The sequence below is a fragment of the Fistularia commersonii genome, chromosome 16, assembly GCF_037954325.1.
Source record: "Fistularia commersonii isolate RoL2024-O1a breed Wild chromosome 16, RoL_Fcom_v1.0, whole genome shotgun sequence".
NCBI classification, from domain to species: Eukaryota; Metazoa; Chordata; class Actinopteri; order Syngnathiformes; family Fistulariidae; genus Fistularia; species Fistularia commersonii.
In genome coordinates, this window is record NC_141299.1 from 14,515,959 (window position 1) to 14,533,239 (window position 17,281).

General features: G+C 40.4%; 1 protein-coding gene across 1 annotated transcript in view; it reads left to right on the forward strand.

Annotated features, from left to right (window-relative positions):
* Window positions 1-17,281, forward strand: part of hykk.2 (hydroxylysine kinase, tandem duplicate 2) — a 217,096-nt gene that overhangs the window by 49,554 nt on the left and 150,261 nt on the right. Inside the window, exon 7 of the mRNA XM_086162330.1 lies at window positions 6,727-6,814. Within this exon, the coding sequence (XP_086018456.1) occupies window positions 6,727-6,783 (57 nt within the window). The 3' untranslated portion in view covers window positions 6,784-6,814. The remainder of the gene's footprint in view (window positions 1-6,726; window positions 6,815-17,281) is intronic.

A 17,281-nucleotide genomic window follows, 5' to 3' on the forward strand; every position in this document is an offset into this window, starting at 1 on the left:
AAAGATTTGGATCAGGAGTGGAGGGCAGGATAATTCCTTCCCCGTCTCCTGGCCTTGATTTCCTTCGCTCAAAAGTGTGACTGCAATTTGCGCGCTGTCTTCAGGTTCAAATTTACGACCTCTCCTGGTTTTCACTGAACAAAAGAAAGGATTGAAGGCAGTGGGATCCACTGGGCCCCATCAAGCCCGGTTCTTCTGAGCGCCACTTAATTGATGCCAGATCCTCTCAGGAGCCAATCCTAAATGTATCAGGAGGAGGGGGTGAATTATTGGAGACTAACATACTCCATACGTTCATGATGCAGAATTAAGTGTTGGCATGATAATCCTATAGACCATCCTCTCTGCTAAGCACTGAGGCTGCCCTGTAAGGGGCTGCTGCATGGAGGCAATCACAGTGATAATGCATGTGTGTTTTCATGTGTGTGTGTGTGTGTGCATGCGCGTGCATGTGAGTGTGTGTGTGTGTGTGCGCTTTCTCACAAGTGTCAGTGCCTCACTGTGGCGTGAGTAAGTAGGGTGTTGACCCCATCTATCCCTGGAGACCATATGGATGCAATCACACAGAGTCAGAGAGAGGGAGAGAAAAATTATAAGAGCCCCAGTAGATGGAAATAGAGCAAAACAGAGGAAAACGAAAAAGAGAGAAAAAAGGAGAGGAGCGATAAATTGGCATCTGGCTTGTGAATTTGGGAGACAGAAAATCTTCCTAATTCCTTGTTCGTCCTTCCCTCTTTGGATTTGCCAGTTGAGGGTTTTGGTTAAGTGAATCTAAAATAGTTTCCTCACCCATTCTTATTAAAGCTGCCAAGGGATCATGGCGGTCACTTTAATTCCACTCTTTTGACATGGCTAGGAGCTAATTGGCTCAAATTTATATATTAAAAAACAAACAAACGGAAACACTTGATCTGAATTATAGTGAAGTTATTGTTGTGACATGTGTCATATTTATCAAGATGATGGGTATATTTTTCCTCACGGCGAGCAATCGTCCCGAATTCCCGATAATTTAGTCTGATAAAAACTTCTCAGCGCTTTCAGAGTCCATTGCTTTCTCACCTACTATTTTGGATGTCGGTTCTTTATTTCACCCCCACGTGCATGTAGGTCGTAGGCCTCGCAAACAACCGGAAATGGGGGACAAAAAATGAATTTTCCTGCGAAAACACCATCGGAGAGATACCTTAATCTACCTAAAAGAAAGCTTTCGTTCCGTGAGCCGATTTCTGAAATGCAAATCGTCGTCTTTCGAATCCACCAAAATAGCACATCTTCAGAATGCCTTTTGAGTTTATTTATTTTCTCTCTGTTGAATCATTTTTGGCAGTACTTTTGGTAATTATCAATCAGCGGTGTATGCTAATTTGTCAGTAAACCAAGCTCCGGCGGCGCGCGCTCTTGCCTCTAATGAAACCCCGACCAATATCTCAAGCACGTCTGCGGTCTCGACGTGCGGCGCTAAAACAATAAACCGCTGTTCTTTTTATGATTGGTACGGCCTTTAACAAAAAAAAAAAAAAAAAAAAAAGTTACTTGTTTTGGGGCTATTTGCATGTCAGAAGTCTGAGGAGAAAATCAATGATGCTAATTAGTGTTCCAAAGGCAGACTTTGCTGTGCGCTGATTACTCTGAACTAAGTGCCAAGGGATTAGGGTGGACTTGCCTCACAGACTCAGGAGGCAGAGGAGCTATTAATTAGAGTGCCGTTGTATGTGTGTGTGTGTGTGTGTGTGTATGTGAGCTTGCGCAAGTGGATTTTACGAGACTGTACCGCGCTATTTTGCTTCAGTGTTTCATTGTTTAAAAAAAGAGTCTGGAGGAAAAAAAAAAAAAAAGAGAGAGGGGAACTGCAGTACAAAGCAGATTTTGGGTAACTTGGTCAAAGAAATGACTTGTGCGCCTTGGAAAAATACAATAAGTTATCTGCGTTTGAATAATAAACCGACAGCCGATCCAGATTTCAAGACTGATTTCAAATCCTTCGCTTGTGGGTGAACGGTCTGAGCCGAAAGAGCGCTTTTCAAAGCAAGGCGCTCACCAGGCCATCGGGAAACACTTGGGGGTTGAGTTTATTGCTCAAGGTCGAGGCGGGAATAGGACCGCCGATCCTCGGTGTTGAAGGGACGCCCTCTCTACTGAGCCACCCGAACGGCCCGAACTTGTTTTTGACACGGATTAATGTGGAGTGCTTGGAGAAAGGAACATATAGAGAAAAATCTGATTTTAGGATTTCAGGTAAACCTGCTAGAAATGGGTCACTTCTGGATCTCCACTGCCTGCAGACCCCTGTTTTTTATTTTTTATTTTTTACAGTGTGTGTTTACAGTTTGGGTTCATGGTGACAAAACCAGGTATTTTAACCCAAACCGTATGTTTCAGGTTTTTTTTTGTTTTTTTTTTTCAGATTTTTTTACAGTGATTTTTTTTTTTTTTTTTTTTTTACAGTGTGTGTTTACAGTTTGGGGTTCATGGCGACAAAACCAGGTATTTTAACCCAAACCGTATGCTTTGGTTTTTCTTATTTTTTTTTTTTAGATTTTTTCCACAGAAAGTCACTGTTATTTACTGTTGCCATGGCAATAGCAAACATTTTACCACATTCATTTCAAGCAACACTGTTATCTATTCCCAACCATACCCAAGCGGTTTTGTGGATTTCTGTTTGGAAATGTTTCATTTTATTTATTTATTTTTTTAAAAGCCAGCCGCCGTCTTCTTATGTGAACCAATGGTGTTCTTTGTGATGTTGCCACCATGTTATATGAGCATCGTGGGAGTTTTTGTTTAACCGTTACAAAACACTGAGCCATTCTATCACTGCTCCGAAACCGAAGGCCGATACGAGTGTTACAGGAGGTCGCCTTTGCCGACGCTTGTCGTCAACCGTCATCAAAAAAGCTCGAGATCAGTTGACTTTCCTGCTTTTGTCCTGTAACTTTTATTTCCAGTTGTTGTAATGATTGTCCTAAACTAAACCCAGGCTGATAGGTATCTAGGTAAGAGAAGTGCATATTTCATTACATTTCTTACTCCTCCTCCTTTCTACTGTTATCTATTACTGTTATGTTTTTTTAATTGAAACTCTGGCACAACAATTTCCTTCGGGATTAATAAAGTTGTTCTCGTCTCATTGCATAAATTGCATTTACGTCATTTCTCAATAACAAGATTTACTAATATTTATTTAAGAAATAAATCTCTTGATTAACAAATGCTTACCTACGTGTTACACCGGCACGCTCCCCTTTTCTCCCTGCAGCAACTGCTGTGTTATTTACATTTTACAAATTGGCAAATCATTTATCCATTTATTAATTAATTCATACATTCGTTATTCGTGTTGCGTCATTTTCAGTTGAGCAAAGACTGATTTCTCTCAGGAGGAGGAGATGTTTTTAAACTGCTCTCCGTTATACAATCTTGCCACAGGGGATATATCACACAATGGCAGACAACTGCCTTCAAAGATGCTTAAACATTGCCTTTTTTATGCCATAAAACCTATTTATACGCTCCAGCTGTTGTAAATTCTGTCTGATTAGAAGCGATCTAGGATTGGAAGCTCTTTTTGTTTGTGAATGTAGAGATATTCATGTTGGGTGACATTGAATGAATTTAAATTAAAAAAAAAAAAAAAAAATCGTAAATGGATAGTAAACTTTGTGCTTTACACCAGCTCCAACCTCGGCTCTCAGCTCGGTCTAAAATGAGCAATGCCCAAGATAGCACTGTGCCAGGAATTTTTGCGAACATGCCCCATTTTCAAACAAACACACCCTGCAGTGCACAGAGAGCTGCAGGTGGGTTTGCTATTTTGGAGACACAGCGTATGGAAGGAAACATGACCGCTGCACCAGGTTGAAACTACCAATACGAATGCATCTGCTGTTATTTCCTCTCGCACAGCCCAAAAAACCTCATCCTTTTGGATACTAGTTTTGTCTTTAAAAAATATGGTGAGCGTTTTGCAAGATGAACTGATATGTTTGCTACGCTAAATGCATTTCTTTATACAGTGTGCAATGATGAGATGAGATGAGAACAACTTTATTAATCCCGAAGGAAATTGTTGTGCCAGAGTTTCAAGTCAAAAACATAACAATAATAGATAATAGTAGAAAGGAGGAAGAATAAGAAATATTCTTATTATTATTTATATTCTTCTTCTTCTTATTATTATAATAATAATAATAATCTTATGATAATATAATAATCTTATTATTATTATATTATTATTAATGTTATTATTCTTAATATTAATATTCTTATTATTCTTAATATTCTGTTTCAATGAACAGCTGGTTTCTAGATTCATACAAAAAAAAAGCGCTTGGAAAAAAAATATTGTTAATTGACTTTTAAAAAAAACAAACAGAAATCTTTCAATCTGTAGCCCATGTGTCACCAGCATTGCATTTTATGTACCTTATTATCAGGGGATCCAATATTTTGGACCTTTCTGCTAATATTAATATTTTTTAAAATTGCTTTCCAATCCCCAAAAATAAAATGTTTTATTCTTTTTCCTGGAGCTAAATATTTGGGCCAGAAAGCAATGAATAATTTATATGCAATTTCTTTCTGAGTTTTACACTTTCTTTACTTTGTTTGCTTGAAATAGGGAAGGAAAAAAAAAAAAATAAGGGTCTTGTATGGCAGTTGCTGTGGGGTGGATTTGGAAATAATCAACAGTTCTTAAACTTCAGGTGTGTTGAATGGAAATTAGAGCCCAAGTACATAAGTAATAACACTGCAAACTGTCATGTCAGGGTTAATAAGATCTTAAATCACGCAGTTGTGGTATCTGAACAACTCAATTGTTTGTCTTTTTTCACTCTGCAGAGTGCAAGGAACTTTAGCTGTCATTAAAGTAGGCTACATGCTAATGCTTTCGTTGTATGGTGCTAAACAAGCCCAAATATGCTCAACAGGAGGGACAAAATGTCACAGTTAAATGAGGAATTTCGCGGTGTGCGGTGGGCTCCGGAGGACTTTCAAATGCAACCGCGGACAGTTTTCTCAAGAAAACAGCACTTTGAAAACCAAGATGCGCAGTGAAGATGTAATCTGTGTTGATGCACTGCAAACATTTACCTGCCGGAATCAGCTGGGGTCAAGCGGGGAGGCCTTCCAAAGTGCCGTTCATGAGGAGAGGTGTGTTTACATATGTGATTATCGCTTTGACCTCTTACCCCGAGCAGGGCCATTTGCAGTGTAAACAAAAAATGGCACCCCGCGGATTCGGCAGCGCTTCACGCCGTACCTCTCCGGAATAAAGAGGGGAGCTCTCGACTACTCTTGAAGCACCTTGCCACTTTGCAGGTCATATGTTTTCCATTGAGAACAGTTTACTTCCATCAAGACATATTTCCGTAAGCCTTTGATTCGAACCAGAGACAAAGGAGGGTCTCTCTTTTTTTCTCATGTGTTTCTTCTTCAAACCCCTACCTATTGAAATGTATACTGGGAAGAATTTTGGCTTTTTTTTTTTTCAACTTTGTGCATCCATAGATTTCTGAAAGGTGTATTGAGGGTTATTTTACACTTCGTTATAACTAATGGGCCCACAAAGCATGACATGTGGGATGATGCAAGGCCGGGAATGAAAGGAGGAACGTTTGCTTTACAGAGCAGTTTGGGTTTATGCCCGCTCGCTCCAAAACAGCCTGCTTTTAACCAGGTCTTGGATTTCACAGGCCACTTCACCCTACCATCTGTCTGTCCGTTTGAGTTAGACAAGCCCGAGTCATCGCGGAGTTTGACAAATTTGATAATGTTTCGGTCCTTGGACGCGTTGTGATCTCCGCTTTGAAAGTATGCCTTTCATTTGGGTGCGCGGATTTCCCCCATCGTCTCATCGCTGCTCAGAACAATGAGCTGCGGTGCTGAGACCCTTACCGTGCCAAACTATGTGGCACAAATGTTAATACCTGAATTTGAAGCAGGCAATGTTCTTTCCTGCAACATGTTACTGTGAATATACTGTTTCATGCTAAATAGGCCTATTATTTATGATACAAGTGCTCATTTTTATACATGGGAACTAAGAAGCAGAGGCATGGCTATGCTATACACTCTCCCCCCTGTGTTTTAAATATACTTTAGGTGACAGCAGCAATAGTGATAAGAATTTCTTTTTATTTCAAACATTGACCGAGGAACGATTGCTTGGATTTTTTTTCAAATCCAACCCATTACTAACATTAGTTTTTTTTTTAATGCTCTAGTGTCTGGAAGTGACACTAATTTAAACCCGGTTACAGACGGTCAGGAAAAATAACAAGAACTGCACACTAATCTTCCAGAGGTATTGTACATATTGGTTTTTCAATGCAAATGCTTTCTTCCCTCCCTCTCTGGAGGCAAGATATTTTTAGTCCCTTCTCGAGATAAAGTTGAGTGTTTGTAATGTATGAGCTCAAAGGATGCAAACAAATCAGTTTAATCCAAAAAAAAAAAAAAAAAAAACACACAAAAAACAGACCCCCGAGAGCATTTGGTTTCTTTTTCATTTTGTTTTTGCTCATTTATGCATATGGGCGTGAGGGGAAACTTCACATCAAAAGTAAAATCAACTGCAGCCTCTAAAATGACCATTAAAAAAAAAAAAAAAAAAAAATCCCCATGGACCAAAACATTATATTCCTGTTGAAAATGAATTTACTTTTAAGGCAGCTGTGGAGTTCATATTTTTTATTTTTTTTTTTATTTTTCATTTTACAGACCCAAAAGGAGGGGAGTGGTGAAGTGACTGGGAAACCTCAAGTGACTCTTCCATAGTGAATGCATTCGTACCACACTAAAGCAAGAGGTAAGGAGAAAACAATAAACAACCTTCTTGTTTTTGAAACGCAACACCCCGAACCGTGCACTAAATCTTGACACTTGAGACCCGGCGAATAATGTTAAAAAGTGTGGCGCTGTTCTAAAATGCCTTTGCCATTCAGCCATCAGTTAAAGGGAATTTAGACAGCAGTTTTGAGGGAGGTTTGGAGCATATTACCCATAATTGAATTACTCCAACAATCCCTTTAGGCATCCCTTCCATTTAAACATCAGGCGATACGACTTGTGTCACTTTCAGGGCCCCTCTTCCAGTGGACAGAGGGATGCTTATTCAATAAAGTCGGTATTAAAGACACAGAACTCACACACTCCTAATTGTTTCACCCTGCTTTAATAAAAGATGTTATTAAAGAGGAAAATCCCGCGTTGGTGGCTTCCCTGGAGAGGCTTTGCTATGTTTGCATTTCACCAAGATGGTGGAGATTACCTCTGAGGGTCCTTTTAACTCAAAAGCTCAGAGACAATGTTCCAATTATGCAAAACACATAGTTGGAAAGTAAGCAGGGACAAAAATGTGGCCGTTTACAAAGGCCTACATTATTAAGGCCACCTTGTGACTAAATGTAATTTCTAAGGGCGAGTATTCATGGTAGAACCAAACAGATAGTATAATATTTCTCAGGATTTCGCGTGAGCTTGAGGTTGCATTTTAAATAGCTCTATCGTGCTTATTGAAAAAAAAAAAAAAAAAATCATCATTAAATGTGTAAATACATCTAATTTCATGACCGGATAACGGTACCGACCACCCGCGTGCATGTACGTGCATGTGCATTCATAGGATAGGTATTGTCCAGGCTCCCATCAGATCATGCCGTGTCCCTGATCCATGAGTGGAGGTATGACAGAATTAAGAAAGAACCCAGAGCATCGCAGTGGACAAAGGAAAGAATAATAGGTTCTGTGTGTGTTTATTTGAAAATGGTGCAAAGAAGAGAAGAATGGGGCGGGAGGGTCACTCCAAAGTTAAAGCGTCCCGGGGTAATAAATTCAAGATGTCGTCAGAACCCCTGCTGAGGCTGGTTGCATTTCCTCGATATAAGCCCCGTCACTGGGATAGGAGGACCATGAGTGTTTATTCATTGGCATGGAAATTGAGCTTTAAATAAAGATTGAATTAACATTTCATACTTTGGTTAAAGGGACTTAAAACAAAAAAACAAATTGGGAATTTAGACACGATTGAGTCGAGTGTCTGCGCTAAATACGATCACCATGTCTCCTTTTCCTGTTTATTTATCGGGACAAAAAACAAAAAACAAACGAACAAGTAACACGATTCGCTTGTAAACAAACTAAAATTGGGCATCTGGTATAATAAAGGCTCTGCAAGAATTGAGAAATCAGCGTTTTTTTCTCGAGGTTGCAAGAAGACGTGTCTTTTTATGCTTTACTAGAAGGGTCGCATCGATTTTAAGATAGATATTACATCCGTGCCAGCAGAGAAGCCGGAATGAGAACGCCTAAAACTCTCAAAGTCTTAAATCACATTTGCTAGAAGTTCAAACAATCTGAATTACTGCTACTAAATTTGCAGAACTGACCAAAACTACATAAACATCGCTAAAATGGTAACATAAGGCACCCCGTATTCTGGCAAACATTTGCTGACACGTGAACCGATGCTAACACGGCTAACTTTGGCTAATGGCAGGGAGTCGAGGCTAAAAATGGGCCAACACATGTTAAACCTATTAAACTGATGCCATTACATGTCTGTTTGAGCTGAACAGAGGCTTAAATACAATTAAATCAATTTGATCTCACCAACAATTTAAGCTAACATGATGAAGAGTTGCTGATGAATGGCTAAGAAATGAGAATTAACTCTCCTGCCCGTTTTCTACCTCACTTTGTGACCAATCTTCTGAACTTTTTTCCATGTTTCCGTATCCTATGGGTGTGTTTGCCACTGCTGTCCGTGTCTTAACCTGCCAGGATATAGTTATAGCCCCTAAATTAAATGTTGCCAATGGCAATTTGTTAAGATTTAATTTTTGATCTTTACTGAGCCTGACTGGCTTTGTGGCTTTATAAGGCTTGGTTTATTTCCCCATTGACCAAAAACCTGATTCCAAACCAAACAGCTTGTTTCTTGATAAGTTATGAAAGACACTGTTGACTTCATAATTGTTTCTTCTGTTTGTGGTTTTGCAAATTCAGCCGTGTTGCCACCTGGCGTGAATCGGGGTTTGCATACTTCTTGTAAAGTAGTTTTAACTCATTTCTAACTGATTTATGATTCTTACTTTCGAAGGAAATGCATCGGATCTGACGGTTTTCGCCCGAAATTTGTCTTATGTCATGATTTCATATGCATCTGTCATCTTTTATCACCGTTGGTCGCAATATGTGCTCAAATGTGCTCACTTGAAAGGCCTCTACTTACTCTGCAAAAAGTGAGACATTTATTATTTGGTTTTTCGAGGAAGCGAGAACAAGAGCAAAGTTTTTTCTGGCAGTGATATTTCATACTTTGCAAGAAACTAAGAACTCCCGGGACATCATTTTCGGCCTTATAGGCCTTATAGCTTAATCTGACAGACACAACGACAAAACGGCAACAGCGTGGCGACAATGGCGGCGAAACATTTGCGATCACGTCATGGTGTTTAATGTGAGCGTCCAGCCGCTGCAACGATGCACGTACGGCATTTTGCCTTTGCAAATTTGTTATCAAGGTATGTCCATCTGTTGCAACATATTCTCTCCTTTGTGCACAGTGTATTGCCTCCCTCTTTCCAAGTATTAGCCATTTGGTTGTCTTTTATGCCTCACTAGATGTTTCACATAGATTTTCACATCTCTTCCTTTCATGCCGCCATCCTCAAAACAATCCAGCTGTATAACACTTCTGTCTTTTTTCTGTTAACAAGACTACTTCATATTTCTGACCGATTACAGGAAAGTACACACCAAAAAAGATCTGTCGAGGAACTCAATTCTAGAACTTTCAAATCGGGGTTGTGCGAAAAGAGTCTTTCATTTTGTTGTCACAGCCCTGGGAGAGAAAAACAAATTTCTCACCTCTTGCGGAGTATCTACACGCCTCGTGTATGTTTGTAACCGCGAGTTGTAAATATGATTAGATTTTCGATAAGGTCCGGGTCCAATGTGTTGGACCGAACACATCTTTGTTCGCTAGTTTTTGCACCAGCCCATCAATTCTTCTTCATATTGGAAGGTGAGATAAAAAAAAAAAAAATGAGACTGAGACCCCCCCCCCCCCCCCAAAAAATCCAGAGGATATAGATTCTGCGTTTTAGCCGGTAGATTCTAGTTTTCTCATTCCAAACTGTGTGAAAAGATTTTGGGCAACTACGAAACCGAGTAGCATGCAATATTGATTGACGGTGTGGCAAAGGGGCCTCATTATATTACTGTTGTGTTTTGGCTTTTGTCGAACAGTTTGGGTGATTAACATTCTTCTCCCATTTTTATGTCTCCGTACAGACATTCTACTACTTAAAATGCATTGTTAACATTGCAGTTCAGTATGAAATTTCACCTCCACTACCCTGTGCCTCAGACAGATAGGTGGAAAAAAAAAACTGCATCCATAATTACTTGTATTAGTCCAATGCTAAACTGCTCTTCCTTTGTATTCACCCGTATTTCCCGGTGCATTCAGCATAGTTTTTACGCCGGGGGAGCCTCATGTTCACCCATTTGCCTGGTGCTCGTGTTATGTTTCGAGCCTGGAATTAATGCATTATTAATTAGATATTAAGGCTTCTTTTTCGAACTTTAAATGGCACTGTGTTGCATTTGTTTAATGAATGGCACTGGATGTGATCAAAGCTGGAATAATGAAAGAAGAGAGGGTTGAGGCAGATAGAGTTTTGGCTTGTCTAACCTAATTCTAGCATTGCAAAATGAGATATCATCAGTTCACGCTTTGAATTGAGTTCATGTGTCGAGTTCAAACTCGGGGTTAGCTTTTTTACGGTCTTGAAACAAATATTCGCTTTACTTACATGAAACGCTGTTACATGAAAAAAAAAAAAACCGATATTCACTCACGGAAAAAAGCTGAAGCATATTAAGTATTTAATTAACTTCTCATTTTCAATAACTTTGAGACTGTTTTGTGTGCCTTGATAGCATCAAATCCAAATTAAAAGGGCATCTCATAAAATGACCCCCTTTTGCCCTTTTTCATATTGCTCTAATATCGCGTCCCATGTATAAGAACATTCAATGTTGTTGGATTAAAAAAATCCGATTAAAATAAAATGAAATAAAATAAAATAGAAAAAATATTACATTTAATCAAACGGCGGCGCAGTGTTAGCGCTTCGGCTCTACAGCAAGAAGGACCCGGTTTCGGTTCCGACGGGCGACCTTTCGATGTGGAGTCCACATGTTTCCCCCAACAGTCCCAGCAGGTTCATTGGAAAATTAAACACTTGGTACGTGGAGGTTAACTGGTCGACGACGAGTAAAATTATCCGATCCAGCTTTTAAGTAAAATTTTACATTTCATTGTTATGCTGCACGATGGATGCTTCAACTATCGGATGAGTCTCTGTTTCGTGAAAAAAAAAAAGTCTTTCCACGAGCGGGCAGAGTTCCTCTTCCACATGTTGCTTCTGAAGTTGCTTACCAGCCATTCCTTGCTCCTCTTTCCGCAGATCATTAGCGGTTATGCTCCTATCTTTTGAAGTCTGTGAGGTCTGCTGTGTCTGTCGTTGCCATGCAAATCCAGCGGACAATCTTTGCCACCTGTTCTCGGAAACATCTGTCCGTGGACCCAGGCTTGGCCCCGTTCAGCTGCCTTGCTCAACTCTTATCCTCGAGGGGTTTTAGGATGGCAAAGAATTTATTTTTAGCCTCCTGTTTAATATGCAAGGGGAGATCTCATGCTTTCTTGTAATGTATTACTCTATTTTGGCGCAGGTAGAGGTAGGGATGTGTTATTTTGGGAGAAAATGTTGATTAGGAGTATCATAAATCCGACTAATCAGATTCAAGTCTGTTGAAAACGCGCATATGTAAAGGACTAGAAAACCAAACCAAAATGTTTTATCACTTCCGTTTTCAAACACAGTGAAACCTAAGGAAAGGAAAATAGATAATTCATTTTAGTTTTACACATCGTCGTTATTTTGACCGCAACAGAATAATTCACTTCAAAGGTAGATCCGTATTCTTTGATGAAGAATTTAGAAGAGATAGCGGAGAACTCCTCGCACGGTGAGAATAGTTGATGCAAATTTCGGTTCAGTCACTGGATCCAGTTAGCACAGATATGCTATATTGCTTTTAATGAAGTCCCTTATCTGTAAGACTTCACTACCCTCTATTCTATCTGCAAGAATTCTCCAAGTCAGTCTCAGCCGGCGAGCGCCCCGATCAAAGCTGACGGCTTTTCTCGGGAACTTTTAGCCAAAGAATCACCGCGTCACTCATTAAACAGTTTAACAATTCATTATTTTTTTTTGAACATTTATTAGAACAGGTTCCTTAACAGAGTCACACACATTCTTACAAAACCTCATAACAAGATACACATTATACAATATTCTTTATAGGTCACTTATTTCCTCACTAGCAAGCGAAAAATAAAATAAAACTAAAACAAACAAACAAAAAAAAAAAAACAAAACACAAAAACAAACAAAAAAAACAAAACATCTAACTCAGTCAAATAGAGATAATATCTTCAACTCTCCAAATATTTTTTAATGGGTGCCCATTTGTCAAGATATAGGTCTGAGTTTAACAATTTATAAACGAACGCGCTTACCGGGTCGTGACTTTCCGCCCGTCCGAGGGTCGGGATCTTTTCGTAATCCGCGGTCTCTTTATTCCCTATTCGTTAATTTGTCTTTCGGTTTTACAAGCGTACCAGGTATTAACGATGACTTTCCCCGATCCGTAATGAATAGGCGGGGCGAGCGACCCGGGCCCGGGCAATGCCCGTAATTCACAAATCACGTGCAGAATTTTTGCCAGTTCCTGCCCAGAGACAGATTGTTTTGCATTTTTCATGGCTGCTCTTAACACTGTGGTAGAAACCAGAGCAAGAGACCACTGAAACTAGACCAAGTGTATGCACTAAGGGATGTGGGTGGAGGACTGCCTTTTGATTGACTGCCAACAGGACTGCAGGTTTGAATACAGAATCGTAATAGGCCACCAGGGACGTTGGAGAGGGGGGATGTGTGAGACCTGTTCATTGTCCGCCGTGACACTCGGCTCGGGATGAACTTATCCAAAGTTGCGATGGGAAAAGTAAAAAAAAAAATAGGGCGACCGTACGATTATTCATGCTCGGATTTCGCCGCGATCTTACGGCCGGGCTCGCACCTCGCCGGATCTGGTGGCCACATTTAGAAGTGCAGAAAAGATTTTTGTAACAACACCATCAGGAATAAATTATTGAACAAAGGACTGTGGAGGGGAATACAAATGCCTGAGTGATAACCCCCTCCTGTCCTCCATCTCCCATGCAGTATATTTTAAACAGATTACTGGCACAATTAACAAAGCCAGCCCTAAGGGGTTTGCGTTACCACCGGCCCTCCGAAAACAGGACACCAATCATCTTTCAACAACCTATGCGGAGAAAGAAAATCCTTAGAAACGGAGTCCGTGCTGTCATTGTACATTAAACAACATGAAACACAAAGTAAAACAATGCAAGATGGATATGAGGCAACTCCACTCCCAAGCATAGCATCATAGATGGTCGGGCACGGTAAGGGCCTCGGTGCAGCAACTCAGGATTCAAGATTATGAGACTGAATGCAGTTGCAGGGAAAATGACCGAATCTGTAAACTCTGTCTAACCAATGCGTTCGAGACCGGTTGGCTATGGAAGAGTCGTAAGAGTAGATGCTCACCAGGGGAAACCTGCTGATCCAGGTGCCGAATGCTGCCTGGCAGCTGAGGAGTAATCGAGAGTACTGTTTGATGCACACACACACTGATTGGGGAAAAAAAAACACAAGCAGGGCCATATATCCAGAAATTGTCATGCCCCGTTGTTTCACCGGATGCACCCTGCGCCACGCTTTTGGAAATAAAAGTGATCGAATTCCCCTTTGGTGGTGTCAAGGTTTACAGCTGAAGGACAAAAAAAGTTGTCTGTTTCTGAGAGGCATGATACCAGGCAAGAATTTAAGCCATAGCAACACCCATTTCAAGTAAGCCTCACATCTTGGAAGCGGCAGACTGCTCTGTTATGAGCCAATTATAACAACATTCCTCTGCCCATTGTACGTTCTCTCACAGTTCAGACCTAAGGAAGAAAAAAAAAAAAAGCTTGTGTTCAGAGCTAGTTGTGCCTCTGGCTCCATCTGTAAATAAATATGATTATGGCAGTAACTGCAGCCAGCTTCGCACCCCATTGTTATTTTAAAGGTGTAGCCATATAGAAAAAAAAAAAAAAACAATCATACAGTCTGTGGGACGTAATGCACCACTTCAATATACTTTTTTCTATTTTTCCAGTCAAGTATATTTTGAATTTGGAGGAACTCCACTGTGCTCTGCTAACACACTTGTGAACTTGTGACCCCTTTATACAAAGTTTTAGACTGAAAGTTTTACCACAGGATGCATTCTCCTCCGAGGCCTCTCGCAAGCTTTTTTTTTTTTTTTGTTCGAGTGCACTAATCCCAAAGCCGGTCACAGAAAATTTGGACTAAAATATAAACAAATGATGATATACTGTAGGACGTGTCTCTTACATTGAAATACACATATTACATATATCATATTTACGACTCTCAAGCAGGAGACCGGACCATTTTGTCTCGACAAACAACTTACATGAACTGCGATGTCGACAGGCGTATGGGTTTATAATATATTCTTCGACCCTCCGCTCAAGCGAGCGCATCGGATTATGAAAAAAAAAAAAACTCAAATCCGAGATTCCTCAGAAAATCACTCCTTTGACGTTGGTTAAGCAAAGCTCCGGTTTGGCCTAAACCTTGATTTAATACGGCCCATTTTCCATCTCATGTATTACCACAAATGCCTTATTTTGTTTACCCTTCTATTTCACTTCCAATTAAACACTGAGTCACAGGACAGTGCCTTTCACTTGAAGTCATTTTCTGCCTCTATTTCTGGTGGTGTAATGGCTCCCCAGAATGACCTTAAGCTCATTTTGTTTTGCCTTCCTGGGCGGCGCGACCACACTTTAATTTTCCTTTTTTTTTTCCGTGTCGATATCATGTCGTCCAAATCTTGTCAGGTGACTGAAATACGGTCCCTAATGTTCTCCCGAAACGCATCAGTATTTTCTGATTAGCAAAACCGAAGACCGCATGCAACTAATGCGATGAAATCCACCCAAAGGCAGGTCAACTACGTCTCAGTAAGTAATTGCGGACAAACAAAAATGGGTTTTTGATTTGAATTCTTACACCACTCTGTCGGTATGCCTTTTGAAAAGCAATCACGAGTATTCATGCTGCTGGTAACGGTTAAAGAAACATCAGCATTTTCCCAATCAATCCCTCAAGAAAGGGTAACAGTGATTTGTCGGCGGCTATTTTGCCTGTCACAGATGTTTAACTTCCTTGCGCATAATGGCTCTTGTACTCTGGGTAAACAGCCATCACTGGCCTGTTTATTTGGAAGGAGGGGCTCACCGTGGATCTGACCCGGTTTCCCAATAACAGCCCATGCCAGAGGGATGAGGGGAGAGATGAAGAGCAAAGGAGGGAATAGAAAGGAAGACCCAATTTATTTTGAGTAATTGGCTCCACTTGAGCAAACACTGTTTGCTTGCCCAGTGGTCATCTCAATCCAAGTATGTGCCACCAGCTAAAAGTAAAATATCCATTCCTATTTTGGGGCGCATACTGTAGATAAAAGAGAATGAACTGGCCATGTTTGAGGTGATGTACCTCCTGCACAATAATCACTTTTAGTCACTCTTGCACTTTGTGCTGAGGGGCTCTGATTCTATTCGGATTTATACTTTTCACAAATCATTTACATTTCCATGGTTCTGTTTAAAATGTAAATTCACCAGGAATGGCAATTATTCACAGTTAAAGTGATGTTTTTCTTTAACATCAGATCGCTTTAGTCATTGCCGCAATCTCAACTTGGGATTTATTCAGCGATTTTCGTCATCGAAGGAAACAGAAAAGTTGCAGCTTTCCGACCCGGTGTTCGAGCTGGACATCATTTGTTTACTTTCTAGAACCGGGATTCGTCCAGGCAAACGGTCGCCGTGACGCATACTGGAACCATTCAAGGCAACAGGCATGATGGAAGCCGGTCTGGACCGGCTAAATGGCAAACCGGGGCAATTTTCCTGTCGGTCAGTGAGACATTCGGGCAAAAAAAAATCCTTTTGTTTAGTTTGGCTCGGTCGCTAGATTGCCTCGGCGGTTGTTTTTTGAGCTGATTTATTAGTTCCCCCCTGAACAGCGGTATCGTTCTGAACTCGACTCGGTTTTGTAAAAGTGTACCACCTGTCATTGCGCACGTTGTTTCCAGCTCTGTACAATTCTTCCACGTATGTATAGTTAGTATATCTGAAGTTAGCTGTCAGGCTGAAGAGAAATTCAGTGTTTACCAGAGACCAGCGGGCTTACTCCTTCATAAATCATGTTCTCACTCCTGAACAACTTGATCCTGCATAACTGGAAATGTCTGGCTGCTAGTCACTCTGCAAAGGGACCGAACGGATAAATATACGAGGGAGCACCTCGGCGTTCTCTGCGATGATGGCTGAACCCTGAAGGATGTTGGCGGTAGCGAGGATTGACATTCACGTTGGGTGCACTGGATTTAACGCCTGCATTCCGGGTACACACACCGTCAGCTGCTGAACAGAAATGATGTTGAGTGATATCGTGAAGTGGTTGTGTTTCATAGATATCGAATGGCTTCCTTTTTTCCTGCGACCGCTGCTGCCGCCGGAGTATCGCTTAATGCCAAAATACTTATCATTCTCAATCATTCCGGTCTTGCGCTTTTGTCATTCACCCGAACAAAGTGTGAGACGATTATTGGTAAAATTAGAAAAAAAAAAAAAAAAACATTACACAGAATCAAAACGACCGGTGGATTTTTTAAATGCTATCTGAATGATACTTTTGTTTTCCAGACACATTATTCAATGGGAGGAAGAAAAAAAAAAAATCAAAGATGACAAGTGCGTCTGATACTGATAATATTTTCGCATTTGTGGTTTGTAGTTGTTCGATTTTCTACAGATATTTATCTGTAGAAAGATAAGGGATTGAGCCCAATACATGTTATAGCTTTACTTATAAACTTCATATAACATTATTTCGAGTGAAAAACTCTGCATCGGATGGTATCGTGGTCTCAAGTAAAGTAAAGTAAACGGATAATTAGAAAAAAATGACTAAACTGAATCATTTATATTCTGAGTTTGAAATGAAATCACAATTTTCACTTCGCTTAAGTGGAAAGTCTCTCTCTGTTTATTTAT